This window comes from Ostrinia nubilalis, chromosome 16 (genome assembly GCF_963855985.1).
Source record: "Ostrinia nubilalis chromosome 16, ilOstNubi1.1, whole genome shotgun sequence".
Taxonomy (NCBI): Eukaryota; Metazoa; Arthropoda; class Insecta; order Lepidoptera; family Crambidae; genus Ostrinia; species Ostrinia nubilalis.
In genome coordinates, this window is record NC_087103.1 from 8509682 (window position 1) to 8527470 (window position 17789).

Consider the following 17789-nt stretch of genomic DNA (forward strand, 5'->3'; position numbering starts at 1 on the left):
AAACCTTTAAATCTAGTCTTGGTCACACTAAATCCCCATAAAATCAATGTAGGTACAATTATTTGTTTTAATTCGATCAAAAAACGATAGGATATCACTAAAAATACTTTTTTTTTATTAAACGTCGATCCCATAAACACATGTACAAAGACAAACTAAAGTCATATTGGCTGGTGATAACAAACCAAATCGGATTACCATCAAATGCTGAACAAAACTGGTTTCCTTCCGCGTCAGCATGATGTAATCCTCTACCCCAGTCACACTTCAATCTCATTTACTAACAGAAATAGGGGACTAACGCGAGATTTTAACTTACATTTACCTAAAATTCCTATTTTTAAAATGCCGACTCATTTTTGTTTATTTGCCATATTATTTTTCATATACCTTGAAATCACTAATCATTCTAGTTATCTCTGAAAAACAGAACCTACATCACGTCACTCGTCCAAACGAGGATATTACCATAAAAACTATGAAGAAACGTTTTGACTGCTCATGAAAAGTAACTCAAAACAATGGTGCTGTCAGAGAACAAGCACAATTTGTAGACTTGAATCTAAAATTGCTTGGTTTTCAATCATTCGATGATACATTCGTCAAAGTCCCTCCTACTGAAACTTGAAAAAATTCGACTCCTAAAAAAACTTTTAGGAACTTTTAGAGTAGGCGCACACCGTTGATTTTTAGTTGGCCGTTATTTTAATCGGCCAAATCGAATAGGCGTAGTGTGCACACTCCCATACATGCCCATACTGATCAACTGCCCGACTAAACTATCGGCCGACGAAAAATCAACGGTGTGCGCATACTCTTATCCCAATCAGTCCTGCCTGTTCTTTGTCATTCTCTATCATTAAGACCTCGTGTCCTTGGAGATGGAATTGCTTTAGGATCTTCCGTCGACTGACCCCACTTTTAACTGGACCCGCGGTTCCGATCGCTAATTTATGTACCTAATCGCGATTGACGTTTAATTTTTTTTCTCTTCCGGCAACTTGATTCGCACCATTATTGTGGGTGAAAGATTGTTAAGTATTAAAAGAACTGAACTCATCATGATTTTTTTACACCCTGATTCCATTCACGGGATCGGGAGAGAGACGAGGCTTTTCGGTGAAATAGGCAAATAATATTTCTTCCAAATAGTCCTACAAAATACCTATTAAACAGTGAAACCCTCACTTTAATATAGTTTCCCAACAACTTGCTAACAATTTTTAGTCATATCATACATCATTCCCATCGTTTATTACATCATCAGCCTCAGTCACTCCATGCATTCCAGTCCATTCCACATTCAAGATCAAAATGTGTTTATTTTTTATCCAATTTTTGTCATCCGGCTGCATCTGAGTGCAGCTTGCTAATCTCAGATATTCAAGTCGAGTTCTTGTGGCCAGTTTCGCAAACTGCACATTAGGTAAGCGATTCGGGCGCGTAGCCGCCATGACAATGTTGGGTCTGCTTCTGCGCTCGCGCCGGTGAAAGTAATGTAGTTGCCAGATTACTTATTTATTTGAAAATCTTTTGCAAATAACTGGTGGATTAAATGCTAGGAACATACTTTTGTTACCAAGCCAGTTGTGATGACCACGACGACTCTACCAAAAGTGTAGCGACGAAGAAGAAGAAGGAACATACTTAGCTTATAACTATCTAAATCTATAATACCATACTCTACATTCCGAGACGGTGAAAAACTAAATATTGGTGTCCTGACGGTGAACACCAATATTTAGTTTTTAACTAAACATTTTTTTACCAAAGTACCCTTTGATGTATCCGACGGCGTGGTATTAGCGCCGCAGCCCATAAAAACCCGCGACTTTATGGTCCACTACGAAATGTTCACAATAGATAAACAACTGTACCTTATTTTACCAGAAATATTAGGCTTACACCGCCATTACATTGTTCCTTTTCACCAGTGTTGTTCTTGATACGGCAATTGCCGTAATATACGGCATTCAGGCATCTTAGGCACCATAAATACGGTATACGGCATCACTTTGATTACCGTATCAAAATATACGGCAATTGAGTAAAGTAGAGTTTTATGAGTTTTTCATGAGTTTTAGTAAACAAAAAATAAATATTTCGTGTAATGGAACGCAAAAACTTGTAAACCATAGATGAAGTAGAAGCGCCACGAAAAGAAACGCCAAAAATGCAACCTTATCTCCGAGATTTTAATGTCTAAAATCGTTATTTCCTCATTTTGGTAGATTCTTCACTTTTATTCGGGAAGGTTCTTGGACTAAATTATTCAAAACCTTAATAAGTGAAGAATAAAATAAGTAAGTTTAAAAGTAGTATACGCATAGTACATAATACATCACTTGTATTTTTTAAAATTTAAACCTTCCAAATAAACATTTTATACAATACGGCAATTTTCTTACTTTTCCTTAAAAATCCGGCAATTTTAGAATTAGAATACGGCAACCCTAAATTTGTCAGGAACAACACTGCTTTTCACTTTTGTTTCATCATCATAAATAATTGTTTAATCCTCACCAACCCATCAATCATTGTTAAGCCCAATATACTCGTAAGTATGCTTTTCGTGTTTTACTGAATAAAATTTTTCATTGGATAGTCTGTTAATATGAGCTGTTGCTCATATTTGGGGATTGACAGTTCATTTGACAGTGTGTAATAAAAGCAACAGTTTTATAAAGTTACTTTGGAATGTTTTGCGTGCTTCGACCTCGTTCCGATACTTGATTTACAAGTCATTAACATGCGTGTACGTTTCATTACCACCAAATGATGGAGCATTGGTTATCAGAATGCTGGCAGCCGATATCTAAATTAATTGGAACGTCAAAAAAGTACCATAATTATCAGCATAATTTATTGTTATATTAATTAGGTTGCATTTATTTTTATTAAAAAGTATTGTCTTCATATAATATGAAAATGCCAGTTTAAAAATGCAAGCCAGTAAATTCTAACTAGTCCAGTCAATAAAGCATTATAGATGGAAAACTGTAGAACACAATTTCTGACTTCAGGACTTTATTTAGACTAGTTAGGAGGTGAACATAGCAAAAGTCCCCGCCCTTAGCCCCTGAGCCGGCGGGGAGAGGGGGGTTTAAAGGTGCCACTTTTCGGTTTTTCGCTTAATCCTCGGAAATTATGCGTCATAGTGACATGACTACTTTGAACCAAAAAAAGCATATTCAATTTGCTACAGGTGAGATAGACAAGTTTTTCTATAAATTGTATAGTTTTCGCGGCATCTGCTCTAGAAGGTCTGTAATATTGGAAATTTTATTTTTGTCTCACATGTTCCCATCAGGAGAAAACCGACTAAATCAACATTGAGCAATCATTCTAGACATGCGGGAGCATGTTAAGCCTAGTTCCAGGGAGGGGACTGCACCGTGCGTATATTTAGACGAACCACTTTGAGCCACTTTTGACTCCGCATCACTCAAAAACTACTGTGCATTAACACTTCAAATTTGGTTCATGTGTTGAGACTTGCAAGGTATACATCAGTTTCAAATTTCATAAATATGCCTCAAACGGTTCTTTAGGTATTGACGTCCAAAAATCTACATGTCTGACCTATAGACAAAATTCTAACCACTTCCAGATGACCTCGAAGGTTCAAATTTGGCATCCAGAAAGGTAGTTATGTAAATACAAAGGAACAAATAAAAAATCAGAAAATTTTAACATTTTACATGTGATAGATAGATTTTAGTGTTCTAAATGTCTATTTTTGAACGTCAATACCTAAATAACCGTTTGAGGTATATTTATGAAATTTGAAGCTGATGTATATCTTGCAAGTCTCAATACATGAACCAAATTTGAAGTGTTAATGCACAGTAGTTTTTGAATGATGAGGAGTCAAAAGTGGCTCTAATTGGTTCATCTAAATATACGCACGGTGCAGTCCCCTCCCTGGAACTAGGCTTAACATGCTCCCGCATGTCTATAGTGTTTGCTCAATGTTGATTTAGTCGATTTTCTCCTGAAAGGAACATGTAAGACAACAATAAAATTTCCAGTTTTACAGACCTTCTAGAGCAGATGCCGTAAAAACTTGACAAGATATAGAAAAACTTGACAGTCTCACCTGTAGCAAATTGAATAAGCTTTTTATGGTTCATAGTAGTCATGTCACTAGGACGCATAGTTTCCGAGGATTAAGCGAAAAACCGAAAAGTGATACCTTTAAACCCCCCTCTCCCCGCCGGCTCAAGGGCTAAGGGCGGGGACTTTTGCTATGTTCACCACCTAACTAGGCTAAATAAAGTCCCGAGGTCAGAAATTGTGTTCCACGGATTTCTCTCTACACCGTCGTTAAGGCATTCATTGACTGGACTAAACACTATTCCATTAATTTGAAAACCGAAACTTTTTCTAGCTAATTAATGGAAACATAACCAAGTAAAGAGCATTTACACTGAAGCCGATAATTTAATAGGGAAGCATAAGGTTACTGGCTCACCTGATTATGATTCCCTATACCGTGCACGTGTTCGACTCCGATTATATCTTTTGTGGCTGCTAACAACTCATGGGCGTCTATTCTTTAAACTTGCCAGCCGATTTTAAACGTTCTAGGTAAAATGTAAAATTCAAATTACCTCAGCTCTCTCCCTGACCTGCCGTCAGGTTTGGTGTCCGTTTTTTTGTTGCCGCTTTGTGAACGTGCCACCTGGACCTTTTTTCCTGGCTTTAGAATCCATTGAAAGGAATGAATCACTTTTGTGACGGACGGTGTGTACACATTTGTAATGTCCAGTGTTTCAATTTAAAGATACTTATCTACTTGACGCATAGAGCTGAATCTTTAATTTTGTCTGTTTTACCCTGTAGTCAAACGTTCCAAGTTATGAGATAAACATATGCAAACGACTGAAATAGTCGTTGATTACATGGTCAATTGTAGTGTTCTCCGAAATTAGTTAGTTACGGATATCCGTCATTCTAGCTCTAGTCTCATTATTGACATTGAAGAATTTGAAGTTTGAATAAGCGTAGATTTCGTGATTGTTTGTACCTGATACGGTTTTATCGAAAAAGTAAAATAGTATTCTTGACGGTTAACTGACATAATTATCTTTTGCATTATAATCGTCATTGATCGCTTTTGTTAAAATATTGACACAAAAATTATTTGAAGAACACGATGAAAGTTGATTTTTAGACGCCTCTACATTATCGTGTTTGTGTCTCATAAACCAATTAACTGTCAATGCATTTGACATTATTACATTTAATTTTAATGTTCCTAATAACAATAAGTTACACTAAAATTTGCTCAAACGTTGCTTTAAAGTATTTTCTACAATGTGATCACGGCAGGGTATCGTTTAGTAGATATGAAGTATCCATTTCATTTTGATCTTTACTTGTAGTGGGTTAAGATTCGATTGCGATGTGTGTGACAGATGTGATGTTCTGTGACGGTGAATACGGATAGGGTCCGGGGTCGTCGCACCCTTCTCCCCTCAAGCCTTGGCACCTGGTTATCCGTAGTTAAGTAAGTTACTTGCGAACAGATGTTTGACTCTCTCAAGTAATCTCACGCCCGCTATTTTCATTCCCTTCTCTCTTTGCCCTCGACTCGATTTAAAAATCAGTTCTATTTTAGACTCGCTAACCTTATAATTTAATTGCAGATCTCTTGATCTACTTACATGGTTAAATTTTGGCTAAAAAAACGTTTACTTACCGGTCTTTACCGTCAACTCAGGCGGTGCAAAAATAGGCTCCAACATAAAATGTGTTCCATAATATGAGCTAATATTATTGCTTGAACAGGATAATAATATAATTAATATTCTTGGTGTAAAAAGGTAGTAAAGATGAGTGGACCCACGAATCATTGGAAGTTTTTATGAAGGTTACGACCGCACCGAATTCCCTTCTATGATCTGAGGCACCGAATGTCGCTCGGGAGAAATGCTCTCGCATAGAAAGGAACAAGCGAAATAAAACCGGGAACTAAACGGTCGCCAACATAATATGTAAGTGCCTAAGAATAGGCTCTATTAGGTCTAAAATTGTAAAATTAATGTGTCTCAAATCTTTCAAAATAAATTTTAGCACTTTAGTAGCACACAATACCTACATACTACATCCACCTTTATCAAAAAGAGTATGTTTGGAAGTATGTATTATCACATCACCGCGAACACTGACATGACAAAAATGAAGCTTATTTTGTAACATATTCCATTCTATGCTAATACAAATGTTATGCGTAATCGCTCTGCAAATTTAGAGAAATGTTTCCTTTTGTGTTTTTTCAATTTCCTTTCTCACTCCCAGGTAGGTGCGTCACTTTTTTGATACCCGCTGTATTTCAAGTGTGTTTGGCCATTGTATTTGGGTGCTATTGTTATGGCGGGCCTATTATTCAGTTAGTATTTTAACTAAAACAATTCTTTCAACGAGGCCACATGCCACCTGATTTTTTTCTAGCCCTTTGAGATCTGCCGCTTAAAACTATGATTAAGGCCCGATTCGACCAAACTTGTATCCTAGAATAACTATAACTGGCACGTCATAACTGACACTGACAGTTTCAGTATGGGAAATATGTCAAAATTAACGATTTATTCTGAGATTAATATTTACTCTTGTTTGGTCGAATCCACCCTAAGAGGATCATTGTTTAACGGAATGTAGGTTTACCGTCGAGCCCACCAACTGACAGAAATTTTCGTCCAACGGTGCTGGTTAGGCATCGACCACAGCCCCGCGGTTTGTCGCTTTCTTATCTTGTCAAACCACTCATGAGTACATTATACCTTGAACTGACCTCTACATTAAAAACACAAGTTTGTTTTTCAATGTAAAGTTGTCGGCACAATTTGTAGTTTTGGTTGTTTCTGGGTTTTGAGTTTGACATTGCGTTAAGGCCGAAATTACACCAACCCTCGGGTCTTTCACCTCCACCAACTCACCAACTTTAGAAGGTAAAAATAAAAATATAGTTTCTGGCACTACTTATTTTATAATAAGTTTGAGTGGAATAAAACCGATCGTTAATAAAACCTAATCGACCGATTATCTAAGCGATAGCACAATTATTGTATTTCGCTTAACCAACTATTTTCTCTTGCATCTAAATCATGAGCTTGTAAAAGCTTTTTTGCTTCGCTTAAAGGTCACCAGCATATTCCGCTAAGGTCATTTTGTGCAGGTATTTTATTGCTTCACTCTGTACAACGTAGCAATTCAACGCAAGGCCGAAATTACTTTTGTATTTTTTGTAAAATAATGTAATGACTGCACGTATTGGTAGATATTTTTATTTGAATAACAATTTGAATGTTAGCACTCCATTTTATACATAGAGCGCTAATTTAAGTATTTTTTATCTCGCCCGTACCGGTTATAATTTATCTATCTATTCTTTATTCATTAAAAAAAATATTAGGTGTTCACTTACAGTACAGTCAAATACAATAATGTAATAGATTTCTAATGATGAAGAGGGAAGTGTAAATTCTTCAACGATCAATCTGAAAAAGTTTATACTGAGGTCTTCAATACTCTACTGGCTTCAAAACATTTATCTTATCAATTATGAAACAGCTTACATAATCGCCAACATCATAATTTCAATGCGCCTCGAGTTTTATTTTACTTTCGTAAAGTTTTACAAATTGATAGTGGGTTGCCTTATATTAGGATTGATGCAAAATTAATACAAAAACGACCTTGCTTATTGAAACTGGTTTGGCATTCACAACTCACTTCAATCTCGGTACAGAGCTGTGGAGATTTTTTATCTTATCGAAGTCTTTAATTTGAACGAAGCTAAACTCTAGGGTCTGATTTTCTTTGAGTTGGTTCTCTGATTTTGAGTTGACCGTTGTATCAAAAAAACTCAAAAGTCACGGCCATGGCGATCACCAGTTCCGGGTCATCCCCTCTCGTCCGCGCGTCTAGACGATGCAACTCGTTAAATTTCACATTGAGCTCCGCGGTTAAGTAAGTAACTAAAGCAATTTTTAGGTTTACATCATCAGCACTGCCGCCCAGCCTAGTTATGTTTCTCGCGTTCGACCATCGCCAGTTGTGCAACCCCACAACTTGCCGACACTTGCTTATTGTGGCTCGACTCGTTGCCCAACTAGTTTGGCTACTTGTCGTCTAATTACGACGTTTCATTAGGTTATGCTTTGTAATTATGTGGAAATTTTAAATATAGAATACAATTTTGCACCTATTGATGCGAATTTGACAGGGGCATTTTGCCTAACTCATCCGTCTGAACTTCTGAAGCCTGATCACTTCAACATTTAAGCATTTGCTTTCGATTCGATTAACTACTGTTCCTAGTACTACGAACGCGGCGAAGCGATCACGAAAGCGAATGTTTCATAGAATGTAGAGACTTTTATCGAATCATATGAATTCTCCTTTCTGGAGATCTGAGCTCCAATATCTGGCAGGCTACAAACAAAATAATATAAGAACTTTTATACTATGTACTTACTTAGCCTGCTTACTTTACTGTTACATTTTCATTATCGTAATCTTGATATATTTCGTTTCCCTAATAACGCCTACAACAATCTTTGATATTAAAAAAGTAACCATAACTCGCATTGATACAGAAATTATGACCTATTTCTCTCGCTCGTTTACCTGTTGAGTGAGCGAGAGGTAGGTTGTAAGTTTAATAAAACAGATAGAGCATACAGCTGCTAGGAAGCTAATGACAAATTAATTACACTGACAATTTGTCAATATATGCAAGACGCAAGTATCAGAAAAGACAAATTCTGAGACTTGAATTTGGGTTTTAACTAAAGATAAGGTAATTTGTGAATCATCATTTCAATATGTTATCCTAATATTATGAAAGAAACTCTTAAGGAGTTTCTTTTAACGTAAGCGTCGGGTTTACGTTAAATTTTCACGTGACAAATAGACAGGACAACTTTAAGAAACAGACACGAATATTTTATTGGTAAAATATTATAATTTTGGTAAATCTCATTTGTAAAATTTATGATTCATAAAAATATTTATTAACTTTTAGCTAGAAACGGAAGTTTTACCGCAGAATCTGGGATAAAAAACTAAATCAACGCTGGTAAAGCCGCATGTAAAAGCTAGTATAATTAGTAATATTTAGTTAATGGTTTACTTATTAACAATTGGTAACAATATTTAGCCAACTGTTCTTGTTGTTTTCTTTATTCATTCAGTTATAAACCTTATGGTATTCAACATTTCTTATGATTCACAGTTGTCGTTTATTAGTTTGTTGTGCACTTGCGTTGTTTCTAGTTTTTCCTTTAATTTCAGTAAAGCCCAACGTACTTTTTATGTGTCATCACGTCATTGTTAACGCATGCACTCCATATTCATTAAAGGAAATAATATGACGTAACATTCAAAATAATTCACAGGTTTAGGCTAAACAGGAAATAATTATCTCAATACGGTTATTATGTTAAAATTTAACTATTAATTAGTTAATTACGTTTTTATCGCAAATATGGTAAACATTACCATTCGATTTTTTTTTAACATTCGATTTGGTACAATTTGCTTACAGATTTTTTTTTCATCTCCATGAATTTTACAAAAATCTCTCCTTAGTTCGCACTATGGAGAGATTTTTGTAAGAATTCCGTTATACACCGTGTGGTATTATTTATTCAATATCAAAAAAATATTTACTCCTTGCAAACCTTTATGTTGATCAGTAGCTTACGTTTGTTTTCTTTATGTAACATATAATATTTGTCTATAGTGAATTAAAATGCCTACACAGCTTGTAATGTTATCCGCCGGGTGACGCTGGGTCATAGGTAGTTCCGTAGTACATTTATTGTTTAAATATGATTACTTCCTAATAATTTAAACTCATGCAGTATTCATAATTTAACTCTACAAGAACCTTTACCTCTTTCTTACGGCTTAGTCCTCTTTGGAGATATATTTATTTAGTTCTTTTCTCACACAATCCCTTCTGACCAACGAAGGGTTAGGGCTGAAAATAAGACTTTCCTCCCGCGCACTAGTCAGCCTCGATGCGGCAGCCAATCGAACATAATTATGACGGTGTATGATATCATACATAGCCCGCACACTAGGCATCTAAGAGTGTTCTCGGAGAGCCAGATAGGCTGCCTAGTGTGCGGAGTCGTTCAGTCTTCACCTTTCATTGACCCATAAAAAATCATAGCTTACATTTCGTTAGTATTAAACTTATCAGTACCATTGCTAATCTGAATCTTTTTGTTTCAGGACAAATTGGCAAAACCTAAAATACAGTTCCTACCTGGAAATGAAGGGGTAAGTTGACATAATCTATTTCAAAATAATATGTAATACATTAGCAAGTTTCCTTGTAGGGAAGAGGATGATGTTATGTATTCCAATACTTGCCGTAATTTTGTCAGGAGTACGAGAATAACATACATGTTTATTATTTATAGCTAATAAAAACATACGCAGAACATACTTTTAATCTGCGGAATTTACATAACAATATGACCTTATCACATCGCTGTTTTGTTAACTATTGAGAAACATCATAGTTAATAGGGGATTAATTGTAAGACGTGCGTATCACGGCTCACATTAAATATAATTTAACATTTTACTCGTACACGGCACGGCGGTAATTATGAAAATTGGCCCGTACGTACAGGCCACATCGTCTATCATTGTAAATACTTCAAGTACACGCGAACATGATTAATTTTCGACCGCGGCGCCTTTCCTTCGATACATAACCAGTATTGAAATACGTACGTATCCTCAATACGAATGATGCTTAGATGTTTTTTTTGTTTTGTGCGTTCAGAATTGTTATATTTGGTTATAAAATACTTCGTTTTGAGCCTCATTAGTGACTGGGGAAACTCCTCGGTCCCCAGAAAATTCCCCACATGCTCTTATTGTCCTGACACTATACTTGACAAGTAATTAGTTTTTATGTTTGAAAAACTCGGTCATTTTGTCCTTGTGCGATTACCCTATTTTTGCATTCATTTGAAATCAATAATCACTGGACTTTGATAAACAAACAGAACCTTCAAGTGACGTCAAACGTGGCTATTTCTGTACAAGCGATGGAGACAAGTTTGACGGAAAAATTATAACAATTGAATGGTAGTATCCTGTTTTAGATGTATAAATGATCTTGTTTTTTGAGAAACACAGCACAGTGAACAGTGGGCTGAGTGTGAGTTTACATCAAACGCGCTCAAACGTTTTCCGCTAGGGGCGCTGTACAATCCGTCATACATTTAATGTCATTTTTTGAAACTCACACTAGGCCCTCAGGGGGCTTAGTGCGAGTTTACATCAAACGTCGTCTTCATTAGTGAGCGCGTAAAAAATGACAATGACATTAAATGTATGACGGATTGTACAGCGCCCCTAGCGGAAACTTTCAGGAACTAAAATTTTCATACATTTTTTTAACGCGCTCACTAGTGAGGACGTTTGATGTAAACTCGCACCAAGCTCTCTGTAGAGTCCTATTCCCTATTAAATTTCCACAATCCTAAATTTTGAGGAAGATGGTGCAGTGGACAGACTTCAGCATATTTTGTTGCAGAATAGCCCCTATTAGAACTGCATAAGGATGCAGTGTTTAGCTTGACGTCGTACTGTTAACATATCGAAACCGCAGGGCGTCAGGACGGGGCCTCGCCGGCGCCGGGCCTTGACTTGCCTGAGCGTACCAGTTCACGCTTGCGGCACTCGATACGCTTGCGAAATTATATGATGACCCACTTAGCCGATTTCGTTTTGCCGTTTGTCGCAGCACTAACTTTTTCACCCTAAAACACAATAGCGCTGCCAAGAATACTCGGACTCCAATCTGGAGTATTTCTACCATCTATCACCTAACAAGGAATCGGAACGCGCAGAACATGTTTATTTAATTATAAACCCGTTCCGTAACCATTTTTATTCTACTCGGTTTTAATGTATTGGCTTCTATGCAAAATAGATTCTTGAAATCAGTAGCAACAGCATTAATTACTTTTGTTATTTTTTGTACCACGCTCTCTCATACATGGTCTGTCTAATTTAACCAATAACAAATCAACAATTAACTTTGGAGACCTTCACTCCGATTCAAAGTGGCCCGATAGCAACTATACGTGTTTATCTTACAAACTCACATACGTACGGCCAATCGACATAACAACACTTAACCTTTTCCTTAAGCGCCGTGGCAATGTCCTCTGTAGACGAAGCGTCTTTAATTTTTATTTTGTCCGGTGTTCGTAACGCCTTCCCGTTCGATCTGTCAAACGCATGACCGTATTCGTTTAGTTACCGCAAAAACAAAGGTAATGCAATTTTGTTTACAAGGTGATAACCCCCGAGCCCCGCGCGGCCGCCCGGCGCCGTCGACCGGTTTGCTCGTAGCCACTGCTCGACTCGTTTACCGGCTTGACGTGGTCTCTTCTCTTGTTGCTCGTCGAGAGTCACTTGCCCGTGTCGTATGTAAACGACCTAGCCACACGTATTCACCGTCCAAATGATCCATTTACCAAAACCAACTCACACCCCATCCATCAATCCCTTATCACACTTATTTATAACAGGTTATTAAATATCCACGCTATACGGAAAAAGTTCAACCTTGGCTTTGTAACTTTTTTAACATCGAGAAAACACGAGATGCTCTTCTCTGAAACGCTTTAACCAACGTATCATTCTTCGAATATCTCGCTATCGGTGTTAAGTCCGAGACTGGTTGGCACATATCCAACTTGCACATAATAACCACAATTCAATGAGTCGCGGACCAGAATAGTAAATAAGATAGAGTGGACGGTGTAAAAATAGCAACCGTTCCAGTCGCTTAGTGGGCTTGCATGTGTTGCACCTCCCAGGTGAGACGGACGTTGTCCCCTGCGCGACACCCGACTTGCCTCATTTCTCCCCGATTACTTTTTACAAACGCAACGTCTTATCCAACCTCAGTTCTCTGAACTTCTCTACATATGCACGCAAATCTAAACCTAACAGTACCAAAGCTGGCATTTAGAACCTGTAATATTCCCGCATCGATTGTTGTCTGTCATCTAATGAATCATCTACGACTATTGTGCCATGTTTTGCATTACAAAATTGAATCGCAAAGTACATTGGACACAATTTGAGTCGGTCAGGTCGTTGTCCTCCCGAGACACTTTATTACCTTCACCAACGGTTTGCGGAACATTATTGCAGTCCTTGAAAACAGGATTGGATTTAAATTTCATAAACTCTTTTGGGTTTTAAATTATCAGAAACCGTATTTTACCCACTTTGGGCACCCTAATATCCGATTTGTCAAATATTATAATGTAGAGTTCCCGACTTCTTTTCTTTTCAAGGATATGCACGCAAACTAAAATCCACATTATTATGGAGCGAAGATGTTTCTAGAAAAGTGATTTTAGTTCTAGATTACTAGGCCATACTTTTCTTCCTGTAATAAAGATAGATTCAACAACTTCAACATTCTATTCGTAGCCTAGCCCTTGAAAAAGGTATTAGGTACTCGCTTATCCGAATAGCCTCTTTTTAGCAATTGACATTGTTGCTAAAGCTGCTATAGAACAAAGGTTTACCCTTTATCAAATCATAATAGGTGCAGCCACGTGATCAAACAATAGTGTTTACACTCTGGTACAAGGACGACCTGTGCCATACTGCGTCCAGTTCGCTAAGATCTCCGTGCTGCCCATTGTTTTAAAGTCGATGTCGCGATAATAAAAGCTAAATTATAAAGGAACCATTGTGGTAACTCCCGCAAATGTTCAGGAAACGTTATGTTACTTAATTTGTTGTTCTTGATGATATGCCATAACAAAACATGCTATAGTAGTTTTGAAACTATACTCCAAAGTATCCAAACATTTTAGCGTTTGTGTATCGTTTTAATATCCAGTAACTTGATGGTTATTCAAAATCGCAGATTGATCTTTTTGTTCTACATTGAATGAAACAACCCAGATAATTTAACGCCTTATGTAAAATTAAAACCACTTATTTTGTTTGTACCAATAAATAAGAGGTCATTTTCCAAATTCAGTTGTGTAACCTAAACATTTTTAACTTTCCTTCCCTGCTGCAGTAAAACTTTCAGCATTTCTAAGAATATTTACTGCATGCAAATTTATCGCAGGATTATCATTTTCATTGCCTTTGAATGTGTTTTACTTACATAACAATTAATTCAAGTAGGCGTCCTGTATCTACTTACACTTTTCAGTGACCGTTTGCTCATTGACGTCTATTTCCCTGACGTCATCATTCTACTTTGTATTCTTCTGATATCGCATATTGTTAATATTCTACAACTAAATGTTATCTCTATATTTTATCTAGTTAATTTAAACTGCATTCAAAAGCTTTCATAAATGTCAGGTTCAAACTTAATTCTTAACATTGATTGTGTTTTATTGTGCAACTTATGTACAGTACTAAACAGATTCTGCCACCGGAACAAATCCGGACGAGCCTTATGACTATTAAGGTCGATTGGTTGCTTAGCTAGACAAAATGGCCGTGAGGTCAGGGTTTCAAAATACATTCATTTGATACCCTATGTAGATAATGTTCGAGGTGAGGAATTAAAAGTTGTCATTTCATGATAGGAACGTTTATACGAAGGTTTCTGTCTCGTCCTAAAATTCGTGGCCATAAATCTTAAGCATACATAACGGCGGCGGTTTTTTTGGGTGTCCGTTGCGTTTCGACAATAGAAAAACGACGTTTAATCGTTTTCCATTGACAAAAACGAAACAGACTTACCCATTGACACGGATTCGTCACCGATGGCTCGTTTACTCCCAAGCAGGGTGCTGGGAGCGATCGGCGGAACGGCTCTGATTTCCTCGTGGTAATTGCTGAAGTATGCGGACGGCGGTGTCGTCTTATTGGGCTGCGGGCCGTACGTGCGCGATATTCACTTTCACTTCGCAGCGCGTGCGGTAGCTAGCGGGCCCGAGTGGACAGCGCTTGCTGCCGGCTTGGGCGTGAGATTAAGGCCATAAAAACTAGACAAACACTATTGAAACAAACACGCTGCCCACAGATGCTCGAAATCCGTATCGGGCACCAGCTGATCCATTGGGAAGGCACATTATATCATATTATCATCGACTTAGATAACGTTATCGATTTTGATAACGAGTGTACTGAATGCACAAACAATTCTTATTTATGCGGTAGGTTTCGTCTGGATTATGGAAAGATTTGAAATTTGAAATAATCTCCGCTGTAAAAACGTGTCTAAAGCAGCCGTATTCTTCTTGTCGCGTAACTACTGATAAAAAATTCTACAATCGGACTCTATCGAACTGTTATTTGGCTTTCACTTTCCAATTTTTTGCTATAATACTTACGTCTGCTACATAGCTATTAACACTCATTCCGAAAATTTGGCCCACTTTGGCTTACCTAAATTAAGTTAATAGAAGCTATTTGAACAAACGACCTTTGCGCAAGCGCCATTCGACCATTGAGGACACTGCAGCGGCCATTACAACAGAATCATGCTTCAGTCGCTGATTTTGCTGCATGTTTTTCATCGTCTAGTGAATTGATTATGTTTAAAGCGCCGCATTATTGCTGCAAGCGGTTGATTCAATAGAAGCGATTACCAGGTAAAACTTGGCGTGATCAGGTCTGTGGCAATTATGTAAATACATACGAAAATTCGTGATCGACAATCTCAGACCTTTAAATAAAGTTCTATTCAATTCCGACAGCAAATTATAGAATTATTTGTACAATAGTAGTTTCAGCGAAAAATCCATTCTCTTGTTAAATGTTTTGTGAAAAAAAAAGCAATCTGAAGCATACCTATCTCAAGTAGAATAGTATTGAACATTGTCAACGCCTCTGGTAAATAAATTGTGGTCAAGCCGGTATCCCACGTCGGGCATGTGCCTCACAACTTTTATCCGTAAGGCGGTCGCTTTAATGCTGTTTTTCCATTAAAGAAGGGAAAGTTGTTGTGTGCACCGCCCCGACGCGTGTCCATCATACATAGCTAATACCGCTTTCGATGCCTAACGAGTGCATTTATATAAATTAATATTTATGGTACTTTAGTTCTGCCATTAGGGCGGTCAGTCAATTTGCTAAATCGTAAACTTGCACCGTAAAACGAAGTCATTACACCCTTGGGCCTGCTATTATGTTTGGTGTGGCAAATTGTGTGTTTCGCAGAGGTGTTGACATATTACGCTATAGTTTTACGTCTTCCTATTTACTAAGCTTTTCAAATTACCGCAACATTAACAACTGTTCCATATTAATGATGATGTGTCAATCAAACATTATCGCTGAAACAAAAGGTTCCAATGAGTTAACTTTCGACCCACCACAAAGTTCATAGAAAAGATAAGAAAGCAGATGGTAACCGTTTTTTGCGGATGTTTGCTAAGCCGATAACGCAAAGAGCTATCACTTGCAATGGGCGTGCAGTGAGTACAGACTACAGACAGACTAGACATAAAAGACAACGTTTTTTATGGAGCCCATGCACAGAATCCTAAAACAAATCAAAATGGAAAATCACGAGCAACTGTAATCAGACTGACAAACAAAAATGGGCCTTACCGTGAAGCTTGCTCGTGTACCGCATCTCAACCTGTTCACAAACCAAACACGTTAGGTGGCGCTCGTGTCGACCATTTTTTGTACTTGTTAAAAATTTCTCCTAAGAAATGTGGGGCTTCCCTTGTCCTTTACTGCAGCTGGACGATAAATAAAATGAATTCTGCGTAACTTAATTTCTTAGGTGCCTTTAGAACTGACCTACAAGTATAAATTAGTCCGAGTTTGGCAACGGCGATAATGTATGTATGCAATCAAGTGTGCAATGTCACATTGTTCTACGTGATGAATTTGTGACCTGTTGCATTGATAACAGTGATAGCAATGTTATTATTAAGCACAATTTGTATAAGCACCTTTTGCGAATCTGATCGTTCAACGACAATAATATGAAAGGTTATGTTTTAAAAGTAAAGATTTATCATTTAAGTATCGCAATATTTTATGCTCTTCATTAATAGAAAGAAATTAAAAAACAAAAATGATAATGTCTACATTTTATAAAACTCATAATTTATGTGTTTTGGAAGTAACGTAATGTTTTGGAAGTTTAACTAGCCGTCTAACCTTTTTGCACAATTAATCAAAAGATACAAGGTTTAAAAAAACTAACATCTGTGATTACACAACGATCATGAGCTGTCACTCCAAAAGGTATTGTGTCTAACGGTGTTGCTAGATCAAAACTGGCAAGTCCCAAAAAGCAAATAAATAACAATATTCGATTCCGTCACAGTCACAGCAGCTTTCACTTCAATGGGGCGTGTGGATTTTAATGAAAAAGTTTAATTACTGCTGTCCCAACAATCGGACCGGGTTCTAGATTTGGGGTATGGATAGGCAAACAATATCCGGGTTCCGATGTAAAAAGGACAAGTAGACAGAACTGACTGGCATATATATTACGAAAGCTCGGAATGGAGCCGATAATAAATTGTGCCTGGCAGGAGTTACGCAACTCAGGTAAAAGTTACCTCTCGCCAGCGGCACTATTCTGTCTGACTGAACTTCAGCTGTTCTGGCAATTGATACTTCAATGTTCATGGAACTGGTTTCCAAATCGAACTTGACACCACTATCAATGAAAACTACATTAAATTTTAAAATCGTAGGCATAACATGCAAAATGTCCTTTCTCAACTTGACCTACATTATGAAACGGCTTACTAATAAGGATAAAAGTTTGATAATCTGTCATACGATAC

The 17789-nt window shown here is 37.3% G+C and overlaps 1 protein-coding gene across 1 annotated transcript in view; it reads left to right on the forward strand.

Moving 5' to 3' along the window:
* The window catches only part of LOC135079337 (RNA polymerase II elongation factor Ell), a 59604-nt gene that overhangs the window by 4603 nt on the left and 37212 nt on the right, over positions 1-17789 (forward strand). The window contains exon 2 of the mRNA XM_063973971.1: positions 10249-10296. Within this exon, the coding sequence (XP_063830041.1) occupies positions 10249-10296 (48 nt within the window). The remainder of the gene's footprint in view (positions 1-10248; positions 10297-17789) is intronic.